This window comes from Megascapheus bottae, chromosome 7 (assembly GCF_031878675.1).
Source record: "Megascapheus bottae isolate mThoBot1 chromosome 7, mThoBot2.hap1, whole genome shotgun sequence".
Lineage (NCBI taxonomy): Eukaryota > Metazoa > Chordata > Mammalia > Rodentia > Geomyidae > Megascapheus > Megascapheus bottae.
The window spans coordinates 41,748,743-41,767,513 of NC_143515.1; the positions used below are offsets into that span (position 1 = coordinate 41,748,743).

General features: G+C 38.9%; 1 protein-coding gene across 2 annotated transcripts in view; it reads left to right on the forward strand.

Annotated features, from left to right (window-relative positions):
- Window positions 1-18,771, forward strand: part of Usp34 (ubiquitin specific peptidase 34) — a 206,822-nt gene that overhangs the window by 43,024 nt on the left and 145,027 nt on the right. For both annotated transcript variants that reach the window (XM_090336851.1, XM_090336852.1), the window contains exons 8-15: window positions 5,122-5,183; window positions 8,661-8,742; window positions 8,823-8,915; window positions 12,997-13,122; window positions 13,298-13,427; window positions 16,196-16,231; window positions 17,113-17,243; window positions 17,497-18,116. In XM_090336851.1, coding sequence (XP_090192977.1) covers window positions 5,122-5,183; window positions 8,661-8,742; window positions 8,823-8,915; window positions 12,997-13,122; window positions 13,298-13,427; window positions 16,196-16,231; window positions 17,113-17,243; window positions 17,497-18,116 — 1,280 coding nt within the window. The remainder of the gene's footprint in view (window positions 1-5,121; window positions 5,184-8,660; window positions 8,743-8,822; window positions 8,916-12,996; window positions 13,123-13,297; window positions 13,428-16,195; window positions 16,232-17,112; window positions 17,244-17,496; window positions 18,117-18,771) is intronic.

Genomic DNA, 18,771 nt, shown 5'->3' on the forward strand with positions numbered 1-18,771 from the left:
GGGATTTCTCAAGGCTAGCACTGTTACCACTTGAGCCACAGCACCATTTCTAGCTTTTTTCTGTGTATGTGGTACTAAGGAATCCAAACCTGGGTCTTTGTGCATGCTAGGCAAGCACTCTGCCACTAGGCCAAACTCCCAGCCCCAGTATTCTTTCTATGAAGCATTTTTTTTTTTTTTTTTTTTTTTGCCAGTCCTGGGCTTGGGCTCAGGGCCTGAGCACTGTCCCTGGATTTTCTCAAGGCTAGGGCTCTACCACTTGAGCCACAGCACCACTTCTGGCTTTTTGCTATGTATGTGGTACCGAGGAATCTAACCCGGGTCTTCGTGCATGCTAGGCAAGCACTCTACCACTAGGCCAAACTCCCAGCCCTTATGAAGCATTTTATGCTAGTTTTTAGCCATGTATTACTTTGTGTTGTCTTCACAGATAATTTGTTTCCTTTATATATGAGGAGACTGAGGCTTAGATGATAAGGATTTGTACTTTGATTTCAAGCTCCAACCATCCTTGTTATTGTTGCTGTTGTTGTTACTGTTATTATTTTGAGCCAGAGTCTGGCTCAATTGACCTTCAACTCTTAGACTTAAATTTACCCTTACCTCATTCTCCCAAGTACTTGGTACTACACATTTACACCACATTTTCTGTTTTCTGGGTGGTCCTGAGTTTGAATTCAGTTCATTCTTCCTAGTCCCTAGGTAGTCAACTAAGACTTACATACTGCCCTGTTTTTGTTTTTGTTTGTTTTCTTCTGATTATTGTCCTGCAACTGACCAGGATCCTAATACTGTAATCCTTTTAGGTAGCTAGGATTATAGGTGCCTAACATCTTTTTTTTTTGTCAGTCATGGGCCTTGACCTCTGGGCCTGGGCGCTGTTCCTGAGCTGTTCACCTCCAGGCTACCGCCCTATCCCACTTATATTTTCTAGAGGTTAATTGGAGATAAGAGTCTCAGGTCCTTTTGTGCCTGGGCTGTCTTTGAATCTTCATCCTCAGATCTCTGGCTCCTGAGTAGTTTAGGATTACAGGTGTGAGCCACCACTCCTGGCATCATCTATTCTTTTTAACACTGGTTATTTCATAGAGATTTGTGTTTTATATAGGCCAATGCATAGGCTTTGATCCTCCTATTTTATACTTTTTAATGTAGCTGCAGTGACATGTATCACTATGCCCAGCTTCTTCCATTGAGATGGTGTTTTTGTTTTTGCTTCTATTCAGGGGTTTTAATTCAGGACTTCATATTTTCTGGGCTGGTCCTATATCATTTGAGTCACAACTCTACTTCTGGCTTTTTAGCTGATTAACTGTAGATAATTTCATGGACTTTTCTACCTAGGTGGGCTTCTAACCACATTATTCAGATCTCAGCAATATGAGAAGCTAGGATTATAGGCATAAGTCATCAGTGCTGGGCCATTTTTTGTTACTTGTAATAATTTATTTAACCTGGTATGTTAAAAATTATTTTAGGGCTGGGAATGTGGCTCAGTGGTAGAGTGCTTGCTTAACATGTGTGAAATCCTGAGTTGAATTCCTCAGTACTACAGACACAGAGGTGGCACTGTGGCTCAAAGCAAAATAAGATCAGGGACAGTGTCCAGGCCTTGAGTTCAAGCCCCAAGACTGGTGCAAAAAATTAATTTATGGCTAAGGTAAAATTATTAGTAAATGCTGTTGTTTGTAACTAAGTCTTAAATAGTCTCTCTCTATGTTAAGCTTCCAGCATTTTTTAATTGAGCTGTCCTGTTTTCCAGGTACAAGAGGCCCCATGTAGCCCAAGATAACTTTTTTTTTTGCCAGTCCTGGGGTTTGAACTCAGGGCCTGAGCACTGTACATGGATTTTCTCAAGGCTAGAGCTCTACCACTTGAGCCTCAGCACCACTTCCGGCTTTTTCAATGAATGTGGAACCAGGGAATTGAACCCAGGTCTTCATGAATGCTAGGCAAGCACTCTACCACTAGACCAAACTCCTGGCCCCATTTTTTTTTTTTTTTTTTTTTCTTTTTTGGTCCAGCTTGAACTCTAGGCCTCGGTATTGTCTCTGAGCTCTTCAGCTCAAGGCTACTGCCCTACTTGAACCACAGCGCCACTTCCGGTTTTCTGGTGGTTAAGCGTCTCACAGACTTTTGTGCCCAGGCTGGCTTTGAACTTCAATTTTTAGATCTCGGCCTCCTGATTAGCTAGGATTACAGGTGTGAGCCACCATGCTTGGCTCCAAGATAAATTAAAAAAATTTTTTTTAATTAAATTTTTTTTATTTTAATATATAGAGGGGTTACATTTACATTCGCCAGATACTGGGTGCATTACTTCTGATACCCCTTCTCATGTTTTTGTCCCCATTTCTCTTCTCCACCCCCTCTCAATCATCTTGGCTTCCCGCCTTCCCTTCCCTTTGCTATTTCAAATAAACAAATAAACATATATACAATATGCCAGATAACAAAGTCAGGTAGAATAACAATGTGACATTAACCAAAGGCCAACAAAAGAGAAGAAAAATAACATAGTACATTAAGAACAATAGTCACATAAGATAAAGCTCTTATTTCCATATCCTGGAGATCCTTTCATTTTAGCCTAATCCTATATGACTTTATGTATCTAGGGTTTGAGCTATTGTAATCCTCTGTTAGAAGAGTCTTAGGTGTGTACTAATTATTACAAATGAGGGAAACCATTGAGCCTATGTTCCTTTGGGTCTGGCTTACTTGACTTAATATGAATTTTTCCAAGTATCCAAGATAATTAAAATTATATATATATATATATATATGTATGTATATCACCCAAATTTTAAGTGTTTGGGCTGGCGTGGTGTCTCACACCTGTAATCCTAGCTGCTCATGAGTCTGATACCTAAGGATCTCAGATCAAAGCCAGATGGGGCACTAAAGTCCCTAAAATCCATGAGCCTCATCTCCAATTAATACCAGAAAACTAGAAATGGCACTGGAGCTTAAGGGGTAAGGCAGTAGCCTTGAGCTGAAGAGCTCAGAAACAGTGTCCAGGCCCAGAGTTCAAGCCCCACGACTGACATAAGTATTTGACATACAAGTTCACACATCTGTCAATCTAGTTATCTACACATGTTTCAACTGAAGTAGAAATACATATATATGTGTGTGTGTGTATGCCCACAAAGCATAAACATATCTTACATTTTATATAAATCTATACATATGAAAAATATATACTTTTTTTTTTTTTTTGCCAGTCCTGGGCTTGAGCTCAGGGCCTGAGCACTGTCCTTGGGCTTTCCTCAAGGCTAGTATTCTACCCTGAGCCACTGTATCACTTCTGGCTTTTTCTATTTATGTGGTACCAAGGAATCAAACCCGGGTCTTTGTGCTTGCTAGGCAGGCACTCTACCACTAGGCCAAACTCCCGGTCCCAAATATATACTATTTTATATGTACATATGTATTCCATACACTTTTCATTTTCCATTTTTTAGTGTACATCTGTCTTTTCTATTCATGGCAGATATTTAGGAAACATCAATTAGAAGAAAATCTTTTCTGTTACTAAAATTGAACTCAGGACCTTGTATTTTTACTCCGTTTTTCTGTTTATAGCTTGCACTCTACCATTTTAGCCATGCCTCCACTTCTGACCTTTTGCTTATTTGATGGAAATAAGAGTCAGTTAATTTCTCAGATCTCAATTCCTGAATAATTAAGATTGTAGATTTGAGCCACTGGCACCTGGCTAGATAAATGTTGAATTTTATCTAGGTAACTTTTCCTGAAACTTTGTCTTTTATGACATAATTCTACCTACACTGAATTTTTTAAACCTCTCCTCCTTATTTAGGTTCATTTCTTCTATTTGTAGTGTTTAGTGTAATATGGCGTAATAATTACTTCTTTTTTTTTATTGTAATTAGTAAAAGGGTTACATGATATTTGCCAGATAGAAAGTGCATTAATTCACATACATTAATACCCTTTCACATGTCTTGGTACCCATTTCCCCCCCCCACACCCCCCCACCCGTCTTGGTTTTCCCCCCTTCCCTATCAAATTTCAAATATCCAAATACAAATAAATTCAATATATCAGATAACAAAGTGAGATACTATAACAATATGAGATAACCAAGGGACAGCAAAGGAGATGAGAGACAACATAGTACATTAAGGACAACAATCATTAATTATATGGAATAATTACTTCTGGAATGAATTTTGACTGTATGCATGTATGTATGTATGTATGTATGTATGTATGTATGTATGTATGTATGTATGTATGTATGTGGTGGGGCTTGAATGCTGGGTCTGGGCGCTGTCCCTGAGCTCTTCAGCTGAAGGCTAGCACTCTACCACTCAGAGCCATGTCGCCATTTCTGGTTTTCTGGTGGTTAATTGGAGATAAGAGTCTTATGAACTTCTGTGCCTGGGCTGGCTTTGAACTGTGATCCTCAGGTCTCAGCCACCTGAATAGCTAGGATTATAGATGTGAGCCACTGGTACCAGGCAGAGTTTTAGTTGTTTATTGTGGCAAACAATAAACAACTACTTTGTGAGAAGTGTTTTTTTTTTTTTTTTTTTTTTTTTTTTTGTGGCTCATGGGGCTGTCCCTAAGCTCTTCAGCTCAAGGCTACTGTCCTACCCATGGGCTTGGGCATGCTGTCCCTTAGTTCTTCAGCTCAAGGTAGTATACTGCCTTACTCTTGAACCAGACTCCACTTCCCATTTTTCTAGAGATTAATTAGAGATAAGAGTGCCCTTTTATGCCTTGTCTGGCTTTGAACCTTGATCCGCAGATCCTCAGACTCTTGAATAGCTAGAATTACAGGTGTGAGCCTGGTGAGAAGTGTTTAATTTATGCCTTTTGTTTTATAATTTTAATGTGGTTACCAGGAAGTAGTGCTGTGACTGTAATGGTAGAGTACTAGCTTTGAGTTGAAGAGCTCAGGGACAGCACCAGGACAGAGTTAAAGCCCCATGACTGACAAAGAAAAGAAAAAGAAAAAAATAAAGTTACATAATCTGGTTACCAGTTTTGACCTACAGACATAAGCAACTTAGTATTACTTCTTGTCACATGCAAACATACAGAACAATGAATGAAAAGAATGTTGATTTTTTTTTTTTTTGCTCTTAGAATCAACTTCACACCTTCAATGATGTGTGCAATAATGAGTCATTGGTATCAGACACAGAAACGTAAGTAGGAACATTTATCTATACATGAATATGCCATTTTAATGTGTTTACATCATATATAATTGATATTTAGATTTCAGATATTTTCAGAAATTCTTATTGCTTTAATTTATACAAAATAATATACTAAGGATTTCTCTCTATAATCTATTTTAATGTTTTTATAAACATCCCATCATATAGTGGTACTTGTTAATACATATTTATTTGTTAAATATATTTGTTACATATATATTTGTTAAATATAGTGTTGTCACAAAATGCTAAAGGATACTGTTCTGCTAAAGGATACTGTTACACAAGAGAATTCAGGGGTGACTACAGTAATGACTGGTTTTGGTTTATATGAGAAAGGTGTCATAAATTGGTTGGCTATAAGCCAACAAATAGTCAACAACAAAAAATTCCCCATGTTCTAGAATATAGAAGTTCACAATCAGGTTGACACCTTTTTTTGTTCGGCTGGAATAAATTTTGGGGTGCAAATTGGTGCTTTATTATTATATCACATGATTAAAAGAAAAGAGAGGGTTATTATTCTCGGCTAGTCCTCTTTCTTTGTTTCTTTCCCTCTGGCTGTGCCAATACAGTACTCAGAACCTTTCATTATCAACTGACTTTTTTGTTGAAGGGTGGCCTACTATCACTTGGGATACAGCTCCACTTGCAGCTTTTATTTATTCATTTTACTTATTTTGTGTGTATGTGCGCGTGCACACCAGTGCACCAGTCCTATGACATAACCCCAGGCCTGGTTGCTGTCCCTGGGGTTTTTTGGTAAAGACTAGCCACAAGGGGCTGAAAGTTTGGCCTAGTAGTAGAGTGCTTGTCTCGCATGCAGGAAGACCCAAGATAGATTCCTCATATATAGAAAAAAGCCAGAAGTGGTGCTGTAGCTCAAGTGGTAGAGTTCCATCCTTGAGAAAGCTCAAGGACAGTGCTCTGGCCCTGAGTTTAAGGCCCAGGACTGGGGAAAAAAGAACAACAGCAATAACAAAACACCACAGTTGTACTTCTGACTTTTCTTTTAATGCTTAATTGGAGATGAATTTCATTGACTTTGAAATCTCAGCCTTCTGATTGTCTAGGATTATAGGTGTGAACCACTAGTACCATCTGAGAATTCAATGGTCATGACCTAGGAAATTCTTTGTGATTTCAAAACAGTTAATAGAGTAATAGGAATGAATTACTGTTTTTAACTGGGTTATATGTGGTGTTTTATGGTTTCTACTATAGAATGTTGTATGTGTTAAAATAATTCTGGAGTTGGGTGCATGGCTCAGTTGATAGAGTGCCAGCCAATGAGTGAAAACATCAGGCACCAAGTTCAGGACTTTAACCTGAAAAGAAAAGAAAAGGTTACTCTTTGTTTGTAATGCTTATTCTATGTTCATTAGTTTTCATTGATTTATAATGTTCTTTCCCATATTCTTTCTTTCTTTCTTTCTTTCTTTCTTTCTTTCTTTCTTTCTTTCTTTCTTTCTTTCTTTCTTTCTTTTTTTTTTTTTTGCTAGTCCTGGGCTTGAGATCAGGGCCTGAGCACTGTCCTTGGACTTTCTCAAGGCTAGAGCTTTACCACTTGACACAGCACCACTTCCAGCTTTTTTCTATGTTTGTGGTACTGAGGAATTGAACCCAGGTCTTCGTGCATGCTAGGCAAGCACTCTACAACTACGCCAAACTCCTGGCCCAACAACTCTTTCTTTATTTAACATTGTGTGTGTGTGTGTGTGTGTGTGTGTGTGTGTGTGTTTTTGGAGGTTGCACTGAGAACTAAGGCTGATTGAAATGGTCTACCATTAGAGTTTTTTTTTTTTTTTTGGTAGTTAATTGGAAATGATTGTCTCATGGATTTTCCTGCATGGGCTGGCTTCTAACCTGGATTATCATATCTCAGCTTCTTTAGTAGCTAGGATTATAAGTGTGAGCCACTGGCTTTTGGCTTCCCAAGTCTTCTCAAGAATCTGAAGAATAGGGGATTTTTTCTTTTTTCTTTTTTGGAAAGTTAATAAGTAGTGTCAAAAGTGGTTACAATTTCATAATTAATGTTATCAGTACAAAGCATCTTCATTAATGTCATCCCTATCAGTGGTCTCTTCTATTTCCCCTCTCTTCCATGCCTACTGAAGTATTGTAGCTCAATTTTTACATAAGATATTTGCTCACTCTTCCTCCATTTCAGTGTCTTCCCATACTGCCCTCCCCTATCTTTTTAGAAATCCATTTCATTAATAAACTTTTTCCTCCACTAGTCCTGGGGCTTGAACTTAGGGTCTGGGTGGTATTTCTGAGCCTCTTTGTACTCAAGGCTAACCAACACGCTATGCTTGAGCGACAGAATCACTTCTGTTTTTTTCTGAGGAGATTGCTAGAGATAGAGTGTCTTGGGGTTTAGCACTCTATCACTTTCAATTTTCTGGAAGTTAATTGGAGATAAGAGTCTCGTGGACTTTTGTGCCTGTGCTGTCTTTGAACAACAATGATCCTCAGATCTCAGCCTCTGAAGTAGCTAGGCTTACAGGCATGAGCCACCTGTGCCCAGGCAATAAATTTTTTTTTGGGGGGGGGGTGAGTCATGGGATTTGAGCTCTTCAGCTCAAGGCTACCACCCTACCCCTGGGCCTGGGTGTTGTCCCTGAGCTCTTCAGCACAAGCCTATTGCCCTATCCCTGGAGCCACAACACCACTCTGGTTTTCTGGTGATTAACTGGAGATAAGAGTCTCTTGGTTTGTGCCTGCCTGGCAATAAACTTTTTATCTATGTGTAAATTAGAATTGTATTTTAAAGATAATAACTCCAGGAAGTGACGCTGTGGCTCAAGTGGTAGAGCACTGGCCTTAAACTGAAGAGCTCAGGGACAGTGCTCAAGCCTAGAGTTGAAGCCCCACCCACAACTGACAAAAGATGATAATTTCATTAGGACCATTGAGAAGTGAGTAAAACATGTATACTAGTTTAATATTTCTCTCTACACTCTCTTCTATAATAATTTACCTTGGGTATTTTCTTTCCTGGAGTTGCACTTTTAGTAACCTACTTTTCCTTTTTGTATTATAATTTATGGAGTGCCTTTCCTATTTTTCCATTCCTCCTGTCGAATTTTTTTTTCTGTTTTTATTTTTATTCTGATTTTTGGTTGCTGGTCCTGAGTCTTGAACTTGGGGCTTGGGCAGTCTCTAAGCTTCTTTTGGCACAATGGAAATTTTAAAAGGGGAAAGCAAACTTTAGAGCTTAGTAGTCTCACTTGGATACTTGATGTTGGGTTTTATCTTTACAGTTATGTGTTACTAATTTATGAATTTAGAGAATGTTTTATGGCATTTTAGTTACCACTGGTATATTAAAAATTGTATATAATTCTTGTTATTGGTATGAAAACAAATGTATGAAAGGCACACCCAGATAAACACCTACAAGAAAAGCTAATTTCGTTTTTTCTTTTTTTTTAATATATTTTTATCATTTGACTTTAGGTCCATTGCCAAAGAACTTGCAGACTGGCTTATTAGCAACAATGTAGTGGAGCATATATTTGGACCAAATTTACATATTGAGGTTTGTTGATGATTTTATATTATTTATGTATTTATGAGAGGAATAGTTTTTAAAGAAATTGCATTGTTTTCCTTTTCCAGATTATCAAACAGTGCCAAGTGATTTTGAATTTCTTGGCAGCAGAAGGGCGATTGAGTACTCAACATATTGACTGCATTTGGGCTGCAGCACAGGTAATATTAACAGTTTATTTTTATTGAGTGTTTTATGTTCTGTGAGGTAAATTAAGATGTGAAGACACCAGGAATGTAATATGAAGTCTGAATGAACCATGCGTTTACTATATTACTGATGGAACCTAGGGAAATCAGAATCAGTTCGTACTTTCTCAGGAAACAACATCATCATCATCATCATCATCATCCAGTAGTTGTACAGATAGGTTACCATTCCATAAATTAGGTTATGAATACAAGTGCTTCTTGACAATGTGACCTCTACCTGTGTTCTCGCTCTTTTCCCCCCTTCCCTTCCGTGCCCTCCAGTAGTTCAATTTTTATGTAATATTCGTTGGCTATAATAATTGCATTTGTTCACCTTTATCCCTTCATTCATGTGCCTCCCCCAGTTTGTCCTCCTTTGTAAAACATATTTCTATTTCTTGGCATTCATTTTGATAAACACTACATTATTAAGAGGAATTACACCTTTGGATTCATTTCAGGTGTGACATTGAGGTCATAAGTTGGTATTGTTGTAATATGACAAACAGGAATCCAGTTTTAGTTTTCTTTAAGGGTGTCCAGTTTTTGAAGAGGCTGTTTTTTCTTACATGTTTTTGCTCTCGTTATATATTAGATGACTGTAAATATATGGGTTTATTTCTGGACTTTCCAGTCTAATCCATTGGTTTTTGGGCCTATTTTTTTCTTGTTTTTCTTATGGCTGTGTAATAAAGTCTGAGGTTTATAATTGTGATACTCCAAGCATTGCTGTTTTTGTTTGTTTGCCTAAAATTGTCTTGTTTCATATGATTTTCTTTTTTCTTCTTTTTTTTTTTGGTGGGTCATGGGGCTTGAACTCTGGGCCTGGGCATTGTCCCTGAGCTCTTCATCTCAAGGCTACCGCCCTACCCCTAGGCCCAAAGCCCCAGTTCCCAGTGATTAATTGGAGATGAGGGTCTCACATTCTTTAGTGCCCGGACTGGCTTTGAACCGTGATCCTTAGACCTCAGCCTTCTGAGTAGCTAGGATTACAGGTATGAGCCACTGTGCCCAGCATCCATATGAATTTTTAATTTAAATCTTGGTCATTGGGCTTTTGATGGAGATTCCATTGACTTTGTAGGTCACTTTTGGCAATTGTGAATGTTTTCATGATATTCTACCTAGGCAAGAACATGGAAAGTTCCATTTCCTGGTGTCATCTATTATTCAGATTTTTTTTTTTTTTGCGGGGGGCAGTCCTGGTCTTGAGCTCAGGGCCTGAGCACTGTCCTTGGGCTTTCTCAAGGCTAGAGCCCTACCACTTGAGCCACAGCACCACTTTGGCTTTTTCTCTGTATGTGGTACTGCGGAATCAAACTCAGGGCTTCATGCATGCTAGGCAAGCACTCTACCACTAGGCCAAACTCCCAGCCGTATTATTTAGATTTTTACAGTTTTCACTATAGAAATTTTTTACTGCCTTAGTTAGGTTTTCTCTCTCTTTTTTTTTTGAAGGTATTACTAATGGAATCATTTTTCTGAGTTCACTCTATCTGCACAGAGATACTACTGATTTTTGTGGGTTGATTTTTTATCTTGATACTTTGCCAAAGTTTTCTTTTTCTTTTTTTTTTTTTTTTTTTTTGCCAGTCCTGGGCTTCAGCTCAGGGCCTGAGCACTGTCCTTGGACTTTCTCAAGGTTGGAGCTCTGCCACTTGAGCCTCAGCACCACTTCCGGCTTTTTTCTATGTATGTGGTACCGAGGAATGGAACCCGGGTCTTCATGCATGCTAGGCAAGCACTCTACCACTAGGCCAAACTCCTGGCCCAAAGTTTTCTTTTTTTCCATATATTTTTTACTGTAATTAATAGAAGGGTTACATTATATTTGCCAGATAGAAGGTGCATTAATTCACATACATTGATACCCTTTCTCATGTCTTGGTCCCCATTTCCCTCCCCCCCCAACCCCACCTTTGCCAAAGTTTCCCCTCCCCCCCCCTTTGATCATCCTGGGTGCTGTCCTGCATTATTTTTATTTTTGCTCAAGGCTAGCACTCTACCACTTTTAGACACAACCCCACTTCCATTTTTTTGGGTGGTTAATTGGAGATAAGAGTGTCACAAATTTTCCTGCCCAGGCTGGCTTCAAGCTGCAATTCTCATATCTCAGTCATGATCCTCAGATCTCAGCCTCCTTAATAGCCAGAATTACAGGCATAAGCTACAGTCACCTGACTTTCCAAAGTAAATGAATAGCTCTAGAAACTTGAGGATGGAGTCTCTAAGGTCCTTTAAACCTGGGATCATGTCGTCTGCAAATGTTTGACTTCTTTTCCTATTTGACTCCCCTTTTATCTTCTTGTTTAGGAATTCCAATTTTGTTATTGTAAAGCAACGGAGAGAATGAAAAGCCTTGTCTTCATCCTGATTTTAGAGGAAATGTTTTTATTTTTCACCATTCAGTATGATGTTGGATGTAGGTTTTATCATGTATAGCCTTTTTTATGTTGCACTATGTTCTTGTTCTTTGTATATCTAGCTTTTCCAGAGCTGCTTTTTTGGGGGGGGGAACGGGGAGTAGTCCTGAGGCTTGAACTCAGGGCCTGATCACTGTCCTTGGGCTTTCTCAATACTAGTGTTCTGCCACTTGAACCACAATACCATGTCTGGCTTTTTCTATGTATGTGGTAATGGGGAATAGAACCTGGGTCTTTGTGCATGCTAGGCAGGCATTCTACCAGTAGGCCAGACTCCCCAGCTCCTATAATCCTCTTCTTAATTACTGGTCTATTTGTTTCTTTGCTTTGATTTAGCAGCTTTGTGGTTGCAAAAGACATTTGTAACTACTAAAATATTTAGTAGTTACAGCTTCATAAATGCATATGTTTTCTCCTCACATATTTACATATTTCTGCTTTTTGTAATGTCTTCCTATTTCTTGCCTTGTTACTTACTCCATACATATTTTTTATGTATAAGAGATTTAAAAAGTGCTTGAAATAAGTGTTAGGTAAGTATTGTTTAAACATTTAAAATGAGATACATACCTGAAAATAATTTATTGCTTAGTTCTCCATTATGTTTTTTGTTTGTTTGTTTTTCTGGTCTTCGGCCTGAGCCCTATCCTTGAGTTCCTTTTACTCAAGGCTAGCGCTTTCCCACTTGAGCTATGACACCACTTCTGGCTTTTTCATGATTAAATGGAGATAGAGTCTCAGACTTTCCTGCCCTGGCCTGGCTTCAAACTTCATTCTTGAGGTCATTCTTGAGATCCCAGCCTCCTTCGTAGCTAGGATTACAGGTGGGAGCCACCAGTGTCCAGTGAAAATTTACTCTTACAGGCTTTTTGCAGTCAGGAAATTGTTTTCAGGGTGATACATTGCATTTATAAGCTGTTTGGTATTTATAAGCTGTTTTGTTCAATAGCATGTCCTTTGTACAGTTACTTAAAAGGTAATTTTCTTTTTTTTTTTTTTTTTTGCCAGTCCTGGGCTTGAGCTCAGGGCCTGAGCACTGTCCTTGGGCTTTCTCAAGGCTAGAGCCCTACCAATTGATCCTCAGCACCACTTCCGGCTTTTTTCTATGTATGTGATACCGAGAAATAGAACCAGGGTCTTCGTGCATGCTAGGCAAGCACTCTACCACTAAGCCAAACTCCTTGCCCTAAAAAACATTATTTTATTTTTTTTTAAGAAGTTAGTTTGAGTAATTTTTATTTTTTATTTTTTGGCCAGTCTGGGACTTGAGTTCAGGGCCTGAGCACTGTCCTTGGACTTTTCTCAAGGCTAGAGCTCTACCACTTGAGCTCAGCACCACTTCTGGCTATTTTCTATGTATATGATACTGAGGAATTGAACCCGGGTCTTCGTGCATGCTAGGCAAGCACTCTACCACTAGGCCAAACTCCCAGCCCCCTGAAAAATATTTTTAAAGTAATTAAACTTGTAGTTTGTATAAGACAAATTAGTGTAATTTTCACTGATTTGTACTACTGTTTATTTATAATTAGTATTTTACCTATACATAAAAATGTATAATTTTCTGACTGCAAACTGTGTAATTTGTAAATAATTTATGTACATATTTTCTCTCCTTTATTTTGTAGTTGAAACATTGTAGTCGGTATATTCATGACTTGTTTCCATCACTCATCAAAAATTTGGATCCTGTACCACTTAGACATCTCCTTAATTTGGTCTCAGCTCTTGAGCCAAGTGTTCATACTGAACAGGTAATCATGTATAGAAATAATGACAATTTTTTTCTTGCTAAATGACAATTTACCTTGTTACTGAGATAATTTCACTGGTAGCTTATTTAAATACTGCATTTCAATTATGTAAGTATTACAGTTACTACAATGTTGCCTGACAACTTTCAATTTTTTTAATCTTTATCTTTTTAAGACATTATACCTGGCATCCATGTTAATTAAAGCATTGTGGAATAATGCACTGGCAGCTAAGGCTCAACTCTCCAAACAGAGTTCTTTTGCATCTTTATTGAACACTAATATTCCCATTGGAAATAAAAAAGGTTAGTAAAATATTATTAAATCTTGAAATTGTTATTTAAAGTTTGAGGCTATGAGTGAAATTTGGAATATTTTCTTCTAGCATTGGTTGATGATTCCTATTTTGAAGATCCTAAATTCAAAATGGTGAAAAATTCCCAACTTTTAGTTGGGCATTGATGTCTCCTACCTGTTGTCCCAGCTACTAAAGCAGCTGATATCTGGGATTTGTAGTTTGTAGCCAGCCTGGGCAAGAAAGTTAGTGAGACTATTTCCAATTAATAACTCCCCTTGGAAATGGAGCTTTGGCTCAAGTGTAGAGCCTTGTTAATCTTTAGCCTAAGTCAGAGACATCATTCAGGTCCTGAATTTAATCCTCAGGACTGATACTCCCCATCCAAAACCGAAATTTACAATTTTTAAAGGAAGACACCATATCATTAGTGGAAAATTCTACTCTATATAGCATGACGGGTTTCTTTCAAGTCATAGGTATACCAAAAATGTATAAAATTACCTCTAGGTTGTATATATTAGCTTGAAGATGGATGCAGTATATAAGGTATGTAGAAAAGGAAACGAATGAATTTTGTGTTCTCTTGAGTCTTCGCCCCAATGTATATTATTACCTGTATGCATATATTTTGCTTTTACTTCTTTTTTTTTGCCAGTCATGGGGCTTGAACTCAGGGCCTGAGCTCTGTCCTTGGGCTTTCTCAAGGCTAGCACTCTACCACTTGAGCCATAGCACCACTTCCAGTTTTTCTATGTATGTGGTACTGAGGAATGGAACCCAGGTCTTTGTGCATGCTAGGCGCACTCTACGACAAGGCCAAACCCCCAGTCCCTGTATGCATATTTTTAAAATTAGAAAAAATCCAAAATGTAGAACAATTTGATGCCTGAGCTTTTCAGGTAAGAGTCACTCAACATATACTGTCTATATTTTAAGTTTTTAATGTAAACTGTATATGAACGAGTTAATATGTTTGTTCTCTCATCTTTCATTTTCTTCTTTTAAAAAACAATTTGGCAGGCCTAGAGTTTGGCCTGATGGTAGAGTGCTTGCCTAGCATGCATGAAGGCCTGGATTTGATTCTTTGGTTCCACATACATAAAGAAAAGCTGGAAGTGGTGCTGAGGCTCAAGTGGTAGAGCTCTAGTCTTGAGAAAGTCCAAGGACAGTGCTCAGGCTCTGAGCTCAAGCCCAGGACTGGCCAAAACAACCAAAAAAACAACTCAATCTGCTGCCAGTGCCAGTGGTTCATGCCTATAATCCTAGCAACTCAGAAGACTGATATCTGAGGATCATGATTTGAAGGCAGCCTGAGCAGAAAAGCCATGAGATAGTAGTCTTATGTTAATAGGCTCCAGTTCACCACTCAAAAACCAGAAGTGGTGCTAAGTCTCAATAGCACCAGCTTTGAGCACAAAGATGCTCAGCTTTAGAGTTCAAACCCCACGAATGGCAAAATAAATCTGTTGTGTGCTGGTGGTTCATGTTTATAATCAGGGGACTGAGATCTACGCATCTCATTTCAAAGCCAGCCCAGGCAAGAAAGTCTGTGTGAGGCGCTTACATCCAATTAACCACCAACAGTCTGAAAGTGGAGCTATGGCACATAGTTAAGAGTGATAGCCTTGAGCTCAAGAGCTTAGGAACAGTGCTCAGGTTCTGAGCTCAAGGCCCAGGACTGGCAAAACAAAACAACAAAAAAAACCCTTACTGTAGAGATAGAGTTTGTGGGGCTGGTTTCTGGGTCCAGCTTATGTTCTAATCTTAAAGATATCTTTACAGACAGCTGGGTGCAGTGGCTCATGCCTGTAATCCTAGTTAGTCAGGAGGCTGAAATTAAAGGAACACGGTTCAAAGCCAGCCTGGGTACTAAATAGTCGATAACCCACTCTATCTCCAATTAACCACCAGAAAACCAGAAGTGGTGCTCTGGCTCAAGGAGTATGGTGGTAATCTTGAGCTGAAGAGCTCAGTGACAATGCCCAGGCCCAAAGTTCTAATCCTACAACTGACCCCCCCCAAAAAAAAAAGATTAAACAAAAATTATTTGGTTTTTACATGTCATATGCTTTCTGTGTATCTCATATATGTGTGTGTGTGTGTGTGTGAAAACTTTTTTTTTTTTTTTTTTTTTTTTTTTTTTGCCAGTCCTGGGTCTTTAACTCAGGGTCTGAGCACTGTTCTTGGGCTTTCTCAAGGCTAGATCTCTACCACTTGAGCCACACCATTTTTAGCGTTTTCTATGTGTGTGGTACTGAGGAATCAGACCTGGGTCTTCATACATCATGCTAGGCAGGTACTCTACCCCTAGGCCATGTTTTTAAGGACTTTTTTCTCCCTTGTGCTGGTAATATGGGGCCTGAAGTAGGGCGGTTAGACTGTTGGTTGACGTTTGCATTCAAGGTTTATGTTCTACTGCTTGAGCCACACTCTGACTTTTTGCTGATTATTGGAGATCAGTATCTCTTAGAATTTTCTGTCTGGGCTGACATGGAACTGGAATTGTCAGATCAGAGCCTCACTAGGATTACAGATAATGACTCATCCACCTGTGCACAGATTTAAGGACTTTCTACAATGTGACAAACTTGTACCCATGCTTCTCTTCTGATACTGCATACTATTCTTCTTGGGTTTTCTGCGTTAGCTCCCATAGCAACTTAAAAGTTTTTCCATTGTGTCTAGTTTACTATGTTACATGAACAACCAGTACACTGGTCTAAAGAAGCTCAGTGACTTAGAATGTTTCCCTCCTGTTTTTTCCTTTTTCTTCAGAGGAAGAAGAACTTAGAAGAGCAGCACCATCTCCTTGTAAGTTGTGTTTTAGATATGCATGAAATACAACACAATTTTGATATTCTTTGGAGGTATTTTTATATAGTAATATGTTAGTATTAGAGTCAAATATTTCATTTTGCAACCTAGACCAAGTCTTAAACTAGTTATCCATTTTACCTATTTTGTGTGTGGGGGGAGGGGGCGGAAAGGGGGGAGGATCATGGGGCTTGAATTCAGCCTGGGGGCTGTCCCTCAGCTATTCAGCTCAAGGTTACCACTCTACTCTTGAGCCAAGCTCCACTTCCCATTTTCTCAGGTTATTTGGAGATAAAGTCTCAGGTCCTTTTGTGCCCTGGCTGGCTTTGCACCTTGATCCTCAGATCTCTGCCTCCTGAGTAGCTAGGATCACAGGAGTGAGTCACATTTTTCCTCTTATTATACTTTGTCTCTCTTCCCATTGGAAGGATTAAATGCAGAGCCTCCAGCTTGCTAGCCAACTGATGTACCTATCATTCCTTTACACTGACCTATAACTCCATCCTTTTTAGAAATGGGATTGTGGCTAATAGGTGGTAGAGATAAGAAGATTGTGGTCAACTGGTGTAAAAGTTAGAGGGACCCTATTTCAAAAATAAGGCAGGTATGGTGGCACATTTCTGTAATCCTTGTTACTCAGAATGTGGAAGTAGTATAATCTTGGTCCCATAGTGGACTGGAGCAAAGCACAAGGTGCTACTTGAGGAACAAACTAAAAAAGCAAAATACTTTGGAGTGTGGCTCAAATGGTAGAGCATTTATGGAGTAGGAGTCCCTAAATTCAATCCCCATTAGAACTAGCTGATTCCTTGAAATGTTTGTTTACTAGGCAAACAATACGAATTAGAATTAAAAAATGAAACACTTACTTTATATAGGGTCACCTGCAGCAAGTCCTCAAAGTAGTGATAATAGTGATACACATCAAAGTGGAGGGAGTGACATTGAAATGGATGAGCAACTTATTAATAGAACCAAGCATGTGCAGCAGCGACTTTCAGACACAGAGGTATGTAAATAGATTTTGCCCTTTCAGTGGGATTTGAAGTATTTCCATGTTTATCATTTGTCCTGGGAATATAAATACAGTCCTTGTTGAGTTTTTACCTCTGGTGGTTTTGACATTGAAGTTTTAGTTCCATTTTGTATTGTTCACAGAAGGACAGTAATATGAGAGCTGTTTAGGAAAACACAATGTGTCCATATCAATTTTGTTTTTCTTATTAGTTTAAAATTTTCAATGTATTTGTTTGCAAATACAGGAATCCATGCAGGGAAGTTCTGATGAAACTGCCAACAGTGGTGAAGATGGAAGCAGTGGTCCTGGTAGCAGTAGTGGGCATAGTGATGGATCTAGCAATGAGGTCAATTCTAGCCATGCAAGCCAGTCAGCTGGGAGCCCTGGAAGTGAGGTACAGTCAGAAGACATTGCAGACATTGAAGCCCTTAAAGAAGAAGATGAAGATGATGATCGTGGTCACAGTCCTCCCAAAAGCAGTTGTGGAACAGATCTTCGAAACAGAAAGTTAGAAAGTCAAGCCGGCATTTGCTTAGGGGAGTCCCAAGGTCCATCTGAAAGAAATGGAACAAGCAATGGAACAGGAAAGGACTTAGTCTTTAACACAGAGTCTTTGCCATCAGTAGATAACCGGATACGAATGCTTGATGCCTGTGCTCATTCTGAAGACACAGAACATGATATTTCAGGGGAAATGAATGCTGCTCACATAGCACAGGGTTCTCAGGAGTCTTGTATCACACGAACTGGGGATTTCCTTGGAGAGACCATTGGGAATGAATTATTTAATTGTCGCCAGTTTATTGGTCCACAGCATCACCACCACCATCACCATCACCACCATCACCACCACCATCATGATGGGTAAGCCTGCTTAAAATATTTAGGGGCTGGGATTTTGGCCTATGGTAGAGTGCTTGCCTAGCATGCATGAAGACCTGGGTTTGATTCTTCAGTACCTCATATATAGAAGTCAGAAGTGGTGTTGTAAGCTCAAGGACAGTGCTCAGGCCCTGAGTTTAGTTCCCAGGACTGGCAAAATAAATATAAATAAATAAGTAAAAATAAAATAATAGGACTAGTAGTTTTGCTTGCCTAGCATGCACTAAGACCAGGTTCAATTCCTCACTTCCACATAAATAGAAAAAAACAAGTGGTGCTGTGGCTCAATTGGTAAAGTGCTAACCTTGAGAAAGCCCAAGGACAGTGCTCAGGCCCTGAGTTCAAGCTCCAGGACTGCCAAAAAATAAATTAAAAATAAAATAGCATTTTATTAGGGAAAGTGTTCTTGCTACTTTTTAAGTCTGTTTATTTTAGATTAATGGTGTACAAAAAGATAAATGCAGCCCAGATATAGGTAATATTAAGTTTTATAGTGGGAACATGTAAACAAAAGCAAAATTAAGGTCTAGCTATTGCCTCAATGTAGATTCCTTGATAACTGTCACAAGGTTCCTGAGTTCAATCCTCAGCACTGCAGAGGGAAAATAAAAGAGGTCTCACTTTAATGGAATAATTT